The 16,707-nt window shown below is 38.4% G+C and overlaps 1 protein-coding gene across 8 annotated transcripts in view; it reads left to right on the top strand.

Annotated features, from left to right (window-relative positions):
- Window positions 1–10,870, top strand: part of shakB (shaking B) — a 158,461-nt gene extending 147,591 nt beyond the window's left edge. For all 8 annotated transcript variants that reach the window (XM_069498019.1, XM_069498017.1, XM_069498015.1 and 5 more), the window contains 3 exons: window positions 1,115–1,334; window positions 3,630–3,753; window positions 4,417–10,870. In XM_069498019.1, the coding sequence (XP_069354120.1) occupies window positions 1,115–1,334; window positions 3,630–3,753; window positions 4,417–4,822 (750 nt within the window). In that variant the 3' untranslated portion in view covers window positions 4,823–10,870. The remainder of the gene's footprint in view (window positions 1–1,114; window positions 1,335–3,629; window positions 3,754–4,416) is intronic.
- The last annotated feature ends 5,837 nt before the right edge of the window (window positions 10,871–16,707 follow it).

Genomic DNA, 16,707 nt, shown 5'->3' with positions numbered 1-16,707 from the left:
GGTTCATGCTCTTCCACAATACGGATGAGTCAGGGACACGTTGTCTGATTGTGTTCGTTTGTAGTTTCTATACCCTACTTTGTTTCCACATAGTGTTCATTCACTGTTACGTGAACCATATTTTTTGATGCCTTCCTAAATCTTACATCATCAACATCATGATCAACCCAAAACCGGCTCACTACAGAGCACGGGTCTCCTTTCAGAGTGAGAAGGGGTTTGGCCATATTCTACCACGCTGGCCATGTGCGGATTGGTAGACTTCACACACCTTCGAGAACATTATGGAGAACTCTCGGGCATGCAGGTTTCCTCACGATGTTTTCCTTCACCGTTAAAGCAAGTGATATTTAATTAATAAAAACGCACATAACTCCGAAAAGTTAGAGGTGCGTGCCCGGGATTGAACCCCCGACCTCCGATTAGAAGGCGGACATCCTAACCACTAGGCTACCACTGCTCATAAATCTTACATACCTATACTAATATTGTAATTGCGAAAATTGTCTGTTTGTCTGCGAGCATTTCATGGCCCCCGCACAGTTCCTGCGCTCACCCGGTGCGGAATACCGTGGGTGACAGGCTGGGAATCCCCCCGCCTCATACCCCGATTGCAATCTTGACCTGTCGCGTACTATACGTTTGTATCGAAAGCGCTGGGAAGTGCGCTAGCTGCTCGATAGAATATAAACACAGAGAATGTAACAGGGTTTTGCAAGAAAACAAAATGTTGGCGGGGGACAGGGGAGAATGCTCAAAATCAGCGTTTGGGGTGGTGTCACAGATGAAAATGTTACATTTGTACTTTGTTTTTATCTGTGACACCAACAATAAATTAATGCATTTTCTTTCTTCTTTCTTTCTTTCTTTCTTTCTTTCTTTGTTGTGACTCAAAAGTCACGTAATCAAGGCAACGTGCGGAATGAGGGTACCGAACGGGCGTGGACCGACTTTTATGCTAAGCAACTGGCTAAGCTTGGCGATCGGGTGTGTCCAGCTATTAAACGTCTATGCGTCTTAATAGGTGATAGTCTGTGAATAAAAACAAAACACGGAGTACACTCAATGAGCACGCGCCGCAGAATGTTTTCTTAATCGTAATTTTTGTCTCCAGGCGATGTTATTCTACGCACCGCGGTGGCTGTGGAAGTCCTGGGAAGGAGGAAAGATCCGCGCCCTCATGATGGACCTGGACGTCGGCGTCTGCACTGAGATAGAGAAGAAGACGAAGAAGAAGCTCATTCTGGACTACCTGTGGGAGAACCTGCGGTATCACAACTGGTGGGCCTACCGCTACTACTTGTGTGAGGGGCTCGCTCTTATTAACGTTATAGGTAAGTCAAATAGCTTCTCAGTTTATTCGTCCCACTTTTGAACAGATAAATTAGAGATGAAGAAGAAGACTGTGGGAGAACCTGCAGTATTAGCTCTGTTAGCTTTTCACGGCCCATCCGTTTAACCGATTTCGATGAAATTTGGTACAGAGATAACTTGCATCCCGGGGGAGGACATAGGCTACTCTTTCTGTCCCGGAAAAATTAAAGAGTTCCCTCGGGATTTTTAAAAACCTTAATCCACGCGGACGAAGTCCTCATCTCTATATATAAAAATGAATCGCAAAATGTGTTGCTGATCGCAAATCTCGAGAACAGCTAAACCGATTTCGCTAATTCTTTTTTTATAATATTCCTTGAAGTACGGGGATGGTTCTTACGGAGAAATTTTTTAAAAAATCCTGAAAAAGAATCGACTGTTAGGCGGTACGAAGTTCGCCAGGGCAGCTAGTTTCATATAAATCTCAAGACAGACATTTAGGACTCTCTAATGTCCTTGTATGTCTTGTAAGGTAAGGCTAAGGGCAGCCGCCGGCTGTCTACTACTAATATCTTGATATTGTTTTGATTTACAATCGCGCCTCTAGTTGACGATTCAGAGCAACGCACGCGGCAGATGCTGCGCTGATATTTCACTTTGTGAAAACATGTGACCACGAAACAAGCGGGAAATCTGATAATAAATCTGAATAATAAATCCGGCTGAGTTTGTTGTGGGCTCTTCTCAGACCTGGGCGCGTTTGGGACCCTTGTAGCTTTATTTTTTAAGTTCGCGTAAAAATTATCACCACTATACGTATCATCTTGCAAATGCAACAACCGACCTTCAAAAAGTGTAATTTATTACCTATTTTGAATAAACCATATTTTGATTTGATTTGAATAAAATAATCAGATTTGTACGAAATTGTCCAAATAATATAGCATACAGTACGCGGCCGAAAGTGATGAAAATCGGCCTTTAGAATGACATTTCAGGTATGTAGAGCGTTGTCTCTGTCACTCATACCCATATGATGTTTTGTCGGTCTCAAAAACCGAGACTGCTCTACAAATCTGTTATCTCCTTCTAAAGATCGATGTTCATCACTTTTGGCCGTACAAATAGGTACATCTTGACAATCAAAAGTGGCCACGGTGATAAGGACAAAAATAATCATTTTGTCACGTTCTAATAAGAGCTTAAATGCATTTAGCTATCTCGCTTTAACAGTAAGAGTCACATTAGGGCTACTTCTACAGGAATACCTTCTAACTGCTTCTACCTGTCTTTGATCTGCGACATCGGCGTGAAGATTATGCAACTTTTAACACCGAGCGTGACGTTCGGTTTCGGACGAGCGGACGACCGAAAAAATAACGTTGAGTTTCCAGGGTTGATAAAATAGTACAAAAATATTTTTCAATTTTCGTGTATTTATTAACCGCTACGTTCGTGGCTCCAATTGTCTAGGGATTGCATGGCCAGCAAATTTGGCCTCACCGTAGGGGGCCGTATTTGTTATTGGAACAGCGGAAGTTGGCTTCAGAGGCATACATACATGGAATAATAATCTTGAAGGCCTTTTGGAACACCTCTCCCGATATTAAATGCACTTATATTGGCTACGTCATGAGTTAGGAGCTGTTTGTCTGAGACTTATTTACTTTGGACGCTGATAAGTTGGTATACATTCAACAGCAGTGACGATAGCCTAGGGGTCGGCCTCCAATTTGGGATCTCCTTTGAGAATGAGAAGGGTTTAAGGGTCCCCCATACTGGCTAACTTCACACATCGCATTATCGTGATTAGGTATGCAAATAATATATTAATAAATAAATAATAGAGGTGCTTGTTCGGGATCGAACCCTGAATCTTTCCATTATGAGTCGCAATCAGTGTCATCTTACCAGTTCTATAAAATTTTAAATAAAAACATTTTTGTGATGATATTCTCCCTTCTAGTTCTATCTGATACTGAGAATATAACGCTGTTCTAAATTATTCAATGTTAAATCAATGTGCGATCAATAAATAAAAATAGTTTCGATTCAAAATGAATGCCCTATATAATTACGTGATAAAATCTATTATAAAATAATGTAACACGTAGTTTGCATGTAATTGTATAATAATTATATATTTAGCATGTATGTATTGTTAATGTACCTAACTTTGCAATGCCCTAACGGGGCTTCATGTAACCATGAAAGCAAATGAATAAATAAATAAATAAATAAATAAATAAATAAATAAATAAATAAATAAAAAAATGAGAAACTCAGTTACTCATTTGTTTTTATCTGTACTACAGGGCAAATGTTCCTCATGAACCGCTTCTTCGACGGCGAGTTCATGACATTCGGGCTGGACGTCATCGCGTACATGGAGTCTGACCAGGAGGACCGGATCGATCCGATGATCTATATATTTCCAAGGTAACCATCAATTTTTTTTGTTTATCAGTACCCTTATTATAAATGCGAAAGTGTGTTTGTTTGTTGGTTTGTTGGTTTATTGGTTTGTTGGTTTGTCCTTCAATCACTTCGCAACGGAGCAGCGGCTTGACATGATTTTTTGCGTGGGTATAGTTAAAGACCTGGAGAGTGACATAGGCTACTTTTTATCCCGGAAAATCATAGAGTTCTCCCGGGATTTTAAGAACCTAGATCCACGCGTACGAAGTCGCGGGCATCAGCTAGTAAAGAATATTAGCCATGTTAAATGACTAATATTCCCCTTTTCTCTCCAACTAAGCGTCAAGCTTGTGCTAGGAGTGGGAACGACAATAATGCAACGGGCGGGGTTTGAACCATCGACCTTTCGGTTTTCAGTCCACTCCTTTACCCGTTGAGCTATTGAGTCTCTAACTCTACCACATTTTAATTATTTTTTGTGATATACCCACAAATTCACGGTTTCCGGATTTTTACACTTACGTGTCCAATAAAAACTACTTACCCGCCAAATTTCATGATTCTAGGTCAAAGAGAAGTACCCTGTAGATTTCTTGACACAGATTTCGTTTTCGATTACCTCTTTCTTTAACTAATATTAAACAATATGGAATGAACTAACTGAACTTTTTGTTATCATTGCAGGATGGTCAAATGCACACTATTCAATAAATTCGGGTCATCAGGCGAGGTTGAGCGACACGACGCACTCTGCATCTTGCCACTCAACGTCGTCAACGAGAAGATTTACGTCTTTCTCTGGTTCTGGTTCGTCATACTCGGGATCCTCACATTCATCACCCTTATATACCGAATAGTTATTATCTTCTCGCCACGTATGCGCGTGTATATGATGAGGATGCGCTTCAGGCTAGTGCGGCGAGACAATGTCGACACGATCGTCAGAAGAAGTAAAATGGGTGACTGGTACCTCCTCTACATCCTCGGAGAGAACCTAGACTCCGTGATATTCAGAGATATAATGCACGAGTTTGCTAACAAGCTGAATCACAACTACCAGCACCACATTCACGGAGTTCCAGACGCGTGACCTCCGATCCCGGGTTGGGTATTCCACACGTGACTGACGTCGTTGCAGCGCGACATGGACCCGCCCGTCTAAAGAGCGCTGAAACTCATCAGAAGTCTGCAGACTTCAACGGGAACAATCTCATTGTTCGTACGTAAGAGAAAGTAAATCGGGCCAAGTCAGCTGCCTCGCGGCGCTCCAATGCCGCCGCCGGCCGGACTGCTACGCGGAGTGTAAAATACATGTCAAAGACTTGAATTGACGATAATGTAATCGTTACAGTGCAATTCTAAATATGCAATAATAGATTGTACTTAATGTTTAAGAATGTGATCTCAGGATGAATCCTATTGAAAGCCTTATCGAAGTCGACAGTGACGGCTATCCCGTTAGAAATATCTAGTGTTCAACTTTTAGAAGTATTTTTACTTATAGTTTCGCTGCTCGTAGTAATGTTTGTCAGGATCGCTTCGTTTTTTTCTACTCTAGCTAATATTCGAGAAAAAGCACAGATGGCACATCGTTTAACTTTTACACGATTTCTCACTTGCAAGGATTTGACAGACCAAAAAGGAAAATAAAGCAATAATTAAAGGAACTAATAAGTAATGTAGGCTTAGTAATCGTAATTGGGGTTTAAATCAATAATAATAACATAATAATATACCTAGATACGTTATCCAAAGCGAGTGCTTACAAATCGGGCGTTCCTATTGGGCATGCATCACTGACGTACTTACCTTTTGCGCGCCAAAAGACATTTTACGTTAAACTCTAGACAAATAAATGAACATAGTTGTACTTGTAATGCAATATTATCAGCATCAATAATATGATAGATATAATAATTTACTATTGAAATAAGTTCCTTTAAAGTTTAACATACGTGTTCAGAGTAGTAAGTACGTTTTCGAAAACGACTGAAATTTTGGAAATGGTAACAATAAATTAAACGTAACTCAAAGCTATGACTCTTAGATTTATTTTGGATCGTTTAGTGCTGGAATTAGATGATTCATCGGAAGTGGATCATTTAGTGAAAGACGATGAATGATGACTAGAATGAATTAGACTATGATGAATTCATCAGAAATGGAGCAATAAAAAATATTAAAATAAGTATTTCGACGCTTTAAATACGATTGTGCATAATTGAAAGTAAAAATAATGATATGATGATTTAAAGGAGTACAAAATATCATCTAATTCCGGAACTAAAATGTATGTTAACTATTCCAAAATGATGTAGAATTTAGACGCGAACCTGAAGAGGGACTAGTTGTGACTAATACATTGGATCGTATTAGGAGATGTAAAGTTGTTGGAGAGCTGTTGTGTTTGTTGGTAGAGAAAATTGTTGTGTCGATTGCTTGACTGAAACAAATTAAACAATAATATAATTTTTGTATACCTACTTCGCTGGTTCAGAGACCAAAAGAGTTGGTTGTCATCACTAGAATATGCCTCGCGCCTATCTTGAATTTTCGTAATTAGTGTACTTCCAAAAATTAAGAATTTATTTCGTGTAAGACAACATGTTTATGCTGTCTCAGATTCAACGACCGGTTTGGAAAGCAGATTCTACTGACAAGAGCCGCCAAAAACTTTATACCTATCGGCTTTTATGAGGGCTTGTATAGCTCTACGTTGATTAAGTCATACATAAGGCGTCCTTAATAGGTATGTAATTCTCACTACATGGTTTACTTCTTTCTCATTTTGTGTCTAAGCCAGCGAAGTCCATCCGGTTTTATTTTCATCTTCCAGAACAAAAATTATATTTTTTATTTTTATTCATTCAATTTATTTATTATTTTTGATCTTCAAAACCATTTAAGTCAGCAAGACGCGACGTGCAGAGTTAAATAAATTGTATCTTAAATCTTAATACATTCATATAACACATGGTCCTCGTATGATGATGATGTATGATACTTAAAATATAATAATTATTGTTAATAGCAATAACGTGTTCACTGAATAAATTGTTTTTAATTATTTATTCAGCATAGGTAAATTATAATTATTATTTATTTTATATATTATAATATTATATATTCCGATAAGATAAATTGTTGCTAAATATAATGATAGCCAGTAGACAACAGTCAATACTAAATTACGAGACTTTGAAATTGGTATATTCAATGAAGTAACATCAGAATTAAAAAAAAAAATAGTGAATAAATGTGACTTTTAAGAAAAGAAATATTGTGAGTAATAAAAACCTAAGAACTTCAAAATTGATTACTATCAATAAAATATAGAACCTAAAGAGGCCTCTAAAGACAAAACACCAAATGAAATAAGAGAACGAATCAGACGAATTAATTCATGATTCATTGTATTGCATAAAGGTTGAGAATAATACTGAAAGCTACAAAGCAAAATAAGAAGAAGAAGAAGATTGAGTATGACAACGGTCCTCTAAAGACGCCTTTATCTTAATTATGAATTCCAGTGTTAATGACACAGCAGTTTAAACGCTAAGAAATTAAAATTCTGATATTATATCTGTAAATAACCCAATTTTATCGTAATATCTTTAAGACGTAAGCTTTTATGATTGCATTTATTTAATTCCACGGTAATTGGCTCTTGTCTACGCGGCTTAAACAATCACCCATTTATCTAGTCATTAAATTAATGGCATGAATGCAAACGATTGTCTAAGGGCCTGAACAAACACGATACTTTTAGAAAGGGCTGTTGACCATTAAAGTCTCTTGTAGCAGCGACTGAACGCTTTACTCCACAGAGCATATTTTTAGTGAAGCTTTGATGCTTGCCAAAATACGAATGCACATTATCTTCATTTTGGCGACTCTCTTCATCTCAAAATCTTAGTTTTGCTACGATTGTTAGATGCTTTTTGTTCGGATAAATTTTTTCATAATCCTTTATGGTGGGTTATGTTATAAACTAAACTAATATGCAAAATTACAAGTTTTTAAACCTAGCGGTTAAAGCTTCTTCTTCTTCCGCGGGCACACCCTCGGTTTAGGAAGCGAAACAGGGAACCAGGGAAAGCCAAACAAAATAACTCCGGACCGTCATCGAGCCAATTCCAAAAAAGAGACAGACTTGAGCGGTTAGAGCTGTACGTCGATGTATTACTCAGTCAGTTTTTCCTTTTAGCTATACCGATAGATGTGAACTTTTGTACAAATACAAAGATTATTACGCTGTGACTGTATTGCATTCTGCAGCTCATTTTAACTGTCTACATTCTGATGCACTTTGATTGTGGATGAAAAAAAGTTTGAAAAATCGCTTGTCGCTGTTGTTGAAAGTATCGCGTGTGCTAAGGCCTTAAATAAACATGAAATAAATAATGTTGGAATCGTTTTATGATTAGTTGTTTACATTCATTGCCTTTTAGATTCGAAGTAAATCATCGCTTAAGAAACATCACCGTATATTTTATTCTGTTTACTCTATGGATTGAAATATCCATTAGGGTTGAACCATTGATTAACGGTTTTTTATAATGACGTTATTTATTTTCATTTTATTATTTTTAAACGCTGGTATTATGACTGCATTCTATGTTTTAAAAATATTGTTACTTTTCGTGTCTTTTTAACTTTTAAGATTTTTTAAATAAAATAATTTTCGTTTAACTATGATGATGGAATATAATATGCCTTTTGTTTGTATGTAGACACTACTGCTAGCTTTCCGCTAAGGGTGAGTTTCCACTGAGACAGAGTGGAGTGGAGACGTGTTCGACCCATCAGATATTGTTAAATCACGTAATAATTTGATCAAAACGTCTCTCAATAATATGATTGTTCAAAAAAGTTTCCGTTCGACTCTACACCATTAGGAACGCACCCTTAAGATACCTGTCCAATGAAGTGGAGCGAATCGGAAGGGAAATGTGTTAAACCGATCACTATGATGAACCGTTATAGTATCAGTATTATGGAATCAGATTTTTGAGAGGTCTCTCAAAGATCTGATTGGTCGACTAAACACAACTCCGCTCTACTTCAGTTGAGAGACACTGGTACTGATTCTGAGCACAACCTAACATCCTCTTCTTACTAATGTAATTTGAAAAGGACAGACGCAGTTTAACAGTTTTAAATTTATTTTTTGGTGGTAAAACCCGTGATTTTAGCGCACAGTCGCGAGCCTACTGTTTAAATTTGTAGCGTGCACTAAAATTTAGTCTTTAAATGTAAAGTTCATGTTCTGTCCCTTTTTAGCATTGTTAAAAAGAAAAGGATGTAGATACTCTAAATTTAGTTTAGAGAAAGACAACGGAATCGGTGCCACTGACAGGCTAACGAAGCATTGTTTTGCGTGTTAGCATGGCCAGTATGGACCCGTCTTGATTGAGGCAAAATCATATCCTTCAAGGTAGCGTAGCGCGCTCTGTTGAGCAAACCATAGTGTTGTGAGCAAAGTAAAGCTTGCCGTGGTTAGTAGGAACTTTGTTATTGTCTTGAATTCACTTGTGAAAAGATATTTAATTCAACAAATAGAAACATTTTTAAGTCGCCCTTTGATTCGTACCTACTAATGTGATATACTTTTATTTCAACCTGCTTTACGGCTATGGGTTCTAGCCCTTTTGAGTTTTAATGTAATATTATACTTAGTCATTATTGATAAACGATGATGTTTCTTAAGCGACAAATAAAATTGCTGATCTGAGCCTCGAGTGTCTGTTTTTAATTAGATGATGATAAAGAAAACTTACCACTAAAGTTGACGCTGTCAGTTTGTAGCTAACAAAGCTTTTTAAGGAGGATCCACATCTGCGAGCTGAGCTGCTCATGAAAAGTGGTGTACGTGGATCAAAGTGAAGTTGCTGCTTGTTTTGCGCGGGGCAGAATGAGCTGTTCAACTTTATCCACTCACATATCTGTGACCTGAGCGGCTCACGAGCCACTCAGCTCGTAGGTGTGGATCCTCCTTTAAAACTATTCTTCCAGGGTAAGTGTTTTCCATTCTACCACACAGCAACAGTTCAGATTTTAACTGTAGTGGTGAGTTTTGTTTTCAACAAAACTTAATACTAAGGGTACCCGTCAACCGAAGCTGAGTAGAGGAGATATGTTCAGCGGAGAAATCAGACTATTGATGATCACGTGATAATTTTACTTTGTCATCTTTTAATAACGTTATTGATCTGCTAAACACATCTCCACTCCACTCCGCTTCAGTGAAAAGGCATCCTAAGGGCTCCTTCATAAAATGAACTGCTTAAATGACAACTCTCATCGATTAAGTAAGTACTAGTAGTAAGATTTTATGAATAACTAGACTGAGATATCTTCTTACCTCACTTAACTGGCGAAAGTGCAGTCTAAGATGGAAGTAGGCTAAATTGGGAGGAAAATGGTAGATTAAGAAAACCAATACTCAAAATCGATTCCATACTCCTTGACGGAAGTTATCGACTTACAAATTTCTACTTTAGAGAATCGAACCTGAGGCCCACTTAAAGACCTCAGCATTCACCGCTGCCAGGGAGGTCAAAAATACCCTTGTCAAGATCTGACATCGTGGTTATGATTAAATATCTCTACTTGGTTTACTCAAGAGATGAGTGATGTCCAGGCTTTCAACAAACAAAACATTTGGATCAGTCGTCTGTATTTGGATTGATCTGACAGTTACTTCAAAGCAGATTGATTAAGCCAGTCATATAAGGCCCTAATAGTATAATAGGCTAAGGGTGCTTGTCAACTAAAGTGGAGCTGACCAATCAGATTATTGATAGTTGACGTAAAAAAATTAATGTGATTGATCTTTACTCCGCTCCGCTTAAGTGGGCAGGCACCCTTAACGACAAAATGTCATCCAAAAGTCTTAGACTGAAGTCGAAACAAAAACAAATGAGCGCGATTGCTACTTAAATTTGCCGAATAAAACTTTGTAGTTTATGGAGAAAGAGGTTTATTTTAATTAGAAGGAGCCCTCGAGGCCTTAATATAATGCCAAAAGGAAAGCAAATCAGTATTGTATCGTAGAGACATGTTAAAATAAATGCCAAATATCGTGCCAAAGTTATAATATACTACCCGATCAAGCTAAGTTTGCACCTCGCGTCGATTAGAAATTTAAAAAAAAATTAAAAACTCAAGTGGCAGACAAAAATTCCTAGTACGTGTATCAGTTACAAAGATGCGATCATACACGTACTACGTACTTTTGTCTGCCACTTGTTGAGTTGTTGAATTTTTTTTAATTTTTTATCGACGCGAGGTGCAAACTTAGCTTGACCGGGTTATACCTAATAATAAAATACTCGTAATAGTGAAGAACGACTTTGTAATGGAGAAGAAGGTTACCAAGGAACGAATAAATTATGAAAAATATTTTCTGTATTTTTATTTGAATCTATAAATCGATTGTTTCGAGTCGTTTCAACGTCTGAAATTCAGTGAAACTCGCTATACACTATACGCTATGTATAAAAGAAAAAGGTGACTAACTGACTGACTAATCTATCAATGCACAGCTCAAACTACTGGATCGATCGGGCAGAAAATTGGCATGCAGGTTGCTATAAAATAGGGGTTTCAAATTTGTAAAGTTGCGGGAATAAGCTAGTTGGATATAATAACTAAATTACATTCACTTGACGACTGATTTCTCTTTGGAAATATTGGGTAGGTACTCATATATTTGGAAGCATTTCTCATACTTTATCACCATTGAGATATTAATTGAGAACCACCTCCTTTTAGGAGGTTCAAAAGATTTAACCTCCTAAAAGGAGGTGGTTCTCAATTCGGCCCTTTTTTAATGTATGTTCACCGATTTTTTCGAGGTTTCTGGACCGATTTTCTTTTAAATAACAACAGCGAGCAAACGAGCAGGCGGGTCTCCTAATGTTAGACCACTACCCATGAACATTTGCATTACATTTTCCCCCTACTGGTTCAGTCAGGTAAAAAATATTGTTATCATAATAATAAGTATAATGATTGTAATAGGTTCATATTGGATATTTTGTATCTTATTTACCTATTTAAGTGACACCTAAATAAATATAGATTCAAATGTTTTTCGGTTCTTCGTTAGTTCTTTGTTTCGACTATATTATCTTAACCATATTTCTGTGCGCGTAGATGGTTCGTAGCCTTCGTAGCAAATGTGCTACGCGCGATGCGTCCACACTGGCCCAGTGCGGTTTGACCATCGATGGGTTTGACAGACTTCGCAGACCTTTAAGAACACTATGGAGAACTATTTATTTTAATGTAGATAACGGGTACATATAATGATTAATTTGATGTTTTTATTTGTCGACTAGCTGATACCCGCAACTTCGTCCGCATAGATTTAGGTTTTTTAAAAATCCCCTGGGTACTCTTTGATTTTCCGGTATAAAAGAAGTTTATGTCACTCTCCAGGTCTTTAACTATATCCACGCAAAAACTCACGTCGATCCGTTGCAATATCAATGACCATTTGCCTCATTTTGTAGTTTTCAAACCCGCAATGTAAGTATAGCGCGCAAACCTCGTTTCAATGACCCGCCTACGACGCGGCATTGACTCCGAGTGGCCTACTTACGCAACGTTTGTTGACCTCTATCGTCAGTCAGATGTCTTAATTGCAATATATCATGAACTTTTATAAAATATAGGATTTTTTGCGTTTTTTTGGTGGAATGTCCTCTTCGATTTTGCTAGCGTTCTCGTTACGCCCTGTATAAGTCGCGGCTGTCACCCGCGTCCGTCAGCCGCATCCTATTATTTTGTTTCCGTTACGTACGTTTAAGACGTAGGGCGGAAACAAAAAAATAAACAAAATAAAGAAGTATGTAGTAGGTACCTAGCATCAGTAAAGGATTATTTGAATGATAAAAAAGCTTGGGAATGAGTTGCTTAATAGCTTTGTGATAGTTCTCATAAGTTTAAGCGATTGTGTAAAGTGGTGACAGTAAAAAGAATACCCGGCTGAGTTTGTTGTGGGCTCTTCTCAGACCGGCGTGTTTGGAACCCTCATAGCTTTAGTTTTAAATAAGTTATCACCACTATAGCATCTTACAAATTAACAACTTTGACCATCAGTAAGCGTAACATTTTACCTATTCTGAATAAATAATTTGAGTTTAAGTTTGAGTTTGCATAATATCGCACCAGACTGTACAAACACAGCAGGAAAAAAAGAAAATAATTTCAATAATTTACTTAAAACTTCAAGGTCATACCATACGCACAGTAACATAATATGTTTAGGGGTCCGTACCCGAAGGGTTATCTCTCTGATTCTCCACTAACTGTCCGGACGTCCATTCATCAGTCTGTCTGTCAGCGGGCTGCGCCTATCTCATAAACCGTAATAGGAGAGTTAAAATTTTCTCAGAGTGTGTAATTCTATTGCCGCTAAACAACAGATAATACAAATTTCCCTAAATACGAGATTAGTGCTAACTATATGTATGATAGTACAGAACCCTCCGTGTGCGAGTCCGACTCGCACTTGACCAGTTTTTGCCACTTGTATGAACTATTAATATTTTTTTTAATATACTTAATTATTAGTATAATCAAAGATGTTAAAGGAAACAGTCGTATTCTTAGCGTTGGTTGGCGTCGCCTGCGCCGCTGTATCTAGGGCCCCTCTAGAACAGAAGCCTAAGGAATTGGGTAAGTATTCTTCTTCTTCTTCGCCCTGGGCCGGTTTCTGCATTTAAACGTTTCCGCCTGTTGTGCGTGCATTGCACCTCCCCGCTGAAGTCTTCACTAAAGCCAGCCAAGCTCGCTCCAGAAGCCGAGTATAGACCGCCCAGGTTGCCGAGGGCTTCATGGCGTGAGGTCGGGGAACCCAAATGGCGTTGGCGTTGTTCTGCTACGCCCGTGCACTCGAATCACGTATTATATTAAGTATAAGTGTTCCCCCTATTATCCCCCCTGATCTTATTCGGGTTCTCCCCTATGTTTAGGTATTAATCCCGCGGGAACTCTTTGGTTATTCAGTATAAAAAGTAGCCTATATGTCACTCCCCAGGTCTTTAACTATACCCATGCGAAAATCACGTCAATCCGTTGCTCCGTTGCGACATGATTGAAGGACAAACCAACAAACAACACACTTTCGCATCTGTACCCTTATTATAAATGCGAATGTGTGTTTGTTTGTCCTTCAATCACGTCGCAACGGAGCAACGGCATGACGTGATTTTTTTGCGTGGGTATAGTTAAAAACCTGGAGAGTGACATAGGCTACTTTTTATCCCGGAAAATCATAGAGTTCCCCGGGATTTTAAAAACCTAAATCCACGCGTACGAAGTCGCGGGCATCAGCTAGTTTATAATAAGGGTACTGATGTTTTTTAGAAGGTGTCAAAGGATGTTACATCTCGGAGCTGGGCATCGTGATACCGACTGGTGCAAGAATAACCTCCACGAAGTCGTGCCGAGAGTACATCTGTGGAGACACCATGGTGCAGATATTGGAGTATGTCTAAAATTATATTTTAATCAATCATCATCATGATCAACCCATCGCCGGATCACTACAGAGCACAGGTCTCCTCTCAGAGAATAGAATAGAATAGAATGTTTTTTTATTCTTGTAAACTTTTTAAAAGTGCTTATGAATAGTCAGGTAGTTTTAATTTACCAAGAGGGTTTTGACCATAGTCTACCACGCTGGCCATGTACGGATTGGTAGACTTCACACACCTTTGAGAACATTATGGAGAACTCTCAAGCATGTTTTCCTTCACCGTTAAAGCAAGTGATATTTTAATTACTTAAAACGTACATAACTCCGAAAAGTTAGAGGTGCGTGACCCCGATCTCCGATTAAAAGGCGGACGTCCTAACCACTAGGCTATCACAGCTTTTAATCAATACCTATGATTTAATCAATATCTAAAAGTAGGATACGAGGAAATACGCAGAAGAACAAAAGCGACCGACATAGCTCAAAGGATTAGCAAGCTGAAGTGGCAATGAACATGTCTGTCGCAGAGCGACGACCGATGTGAGGGGACGTGTTCTCGAGTGGAGGCCACGCACGTACAGTGTGACTAGGCTCTCTTGGCACTTGAATGACATTGACAGGGGGGCGCTGTTGGAAAACAAAGGCTTAGAATATTCAAACAAAAACAAAGGGGACACTTGACGGCCACGTTATTTCCGATTTTCGCCACGCGCCAAGATAGCCTTGTCTCACTGTACCGGTTGTAACGTTGTAAGGCGTTACATGTTTTTTTTCGATAAATAATTTAACTGGCTAGCGGCCGGCCATCGTGTACCAACCAGCGCGCATTCCATCTCACCTGAAGACCACCTCGCCGAGTTCCCGCTACCTCTGGGACGTCACCGCACGGCGTAACAGGAAAGTACCGCCTACTGCAAGCCTAGAGATTGTAGTGACACCAGCTAAACGATCCTACTTACCACTAAAATAAATTCTTGTGTTGACTTGTGGGTTTAATTCTCATCACCTCTAAACCCATACGTCACACGGTAAGCGCAGTGCAGACGACCTCGAGCCCGTTGGACCAATAACCTGAAGGTGGCGGAGAGCGGATGGATGAGAAAGGCGGAGGACCGTGTTTGGTTGCGCTCTCTTAAAATGCCTGTGTCCAGTTGTGGACGCAATACAGGCTGATGGATTGGATTGGATGGCGTACGTACAGAAAAGGCTGATTGATGCTTTTTTTTAATTATGAAGCAATTTCGGAGCAAGTAGGAGAAAAATATTTTATTTCTCTTCATTTCAGACACAGTTTACGACAGTTAGGTAACTTCTAACAAAACGTCGAGGCTTCGCACGCGTGGATTTAGGTTTTAAAAATCCCATGGGAACTCTTTGATTTTCCGGGATACAAAGTAGCCTTTGTCACTCTTCAGGTCTTTAACTCTATACCCATGCAAATAATCACGTCGATCTGTTGCTCCGTTGTGATTGAAGGACAAACCAATAAACCAACAAACAAACACACTTTCGCATATATAATAATATGGGTAGTGATTAGACATTTTTTTTTATATTTTTTTATATATTTATTTATTTATTAGGACTATCAATGTATACTCACTTACAGGCTAACTCAACATGCTTAACTAGAACTTCTAAATAGTTAAACTTATTTGCGTAAAATCTATAACAATTGAATTAATTACTCAATAAGTTAAAAGTACAATAATTCTTACAACTAACAATAAAAACTACAACTAAGAACCCTACAATTTCAAAATGAATTTTGTGGTTGTTAATTTTGCTTTTAAATAATGAAGCGGAGTGTTGAAATATATCTAGGTTAGCTTTTCTGAACACATTGTTATAGGATATGACAATTCTATTAAGAGGAGCAGCACTACCAAGGTTACTTTTACATATTCTAGCCCTAATTATCGTCGATTCAGGATCAAAGCGAGAATTCGCTTACTCTAGTCCACTCTGTTTCAGGTGCGGGAGCGTCGGGGTGAAGCCTTCGTGCCGTGCAGTATATGACTATACCAAACAGTACCCAGAATGCTGCAATCCCACTGTGGAATGTGATCAACAACACTGAAGAAAGGATCACTGATCGATATTAATTTTGTTTTACAAAATTCTAATAAACATGTTACCTAATTATTTTATTGAGATATTTTTTTCTAGACATTAAGAATATCTACTTTTTTAAAGATTTTTTTTAAAGAATGTGTTCAACGATAAATGATAGCCACCGAGCTCATTTCGCATTTATTTTTAACCCATTGAAGGTTTTTACGAAAAATAAATTTCATATCACTCAGTGAAGCAGCAATGGAGAACCAAACAATGTTAAAAGAGCTCATTGGCTATCATTCATCTTTGAACACTGAGTTAGCGAATTACCTAGCCCATTGCCACTTCAGCTTCGCAACCCGTTGAGCTATGTTAGTTACCTACTCTGGTTCCCCCACGGATCTCCTCTTTTCTGATTTGATCACGTA

The sequence above is a fragment of the Maniola hyperantus genome, chromosome 4 (genome assembly GCF_902806685.2).
Source record: "Maniola hyperantus chromosome 4, iAphHyp1.2, whole genome shotgun sequence".
In the NCBI taxonomy this organism is placed as follows: Eukaryota; Metazoa; Arthropoda; class Insecta; order Lepidoptera; family Nymphalidae; genus Maniola; species Maniola hyperantus.
The sequence above is the reverse complement of the archived record's forward strand: the minus strand, read 5'-3'. Positions and strand labels throughout refer to the sequence as shown.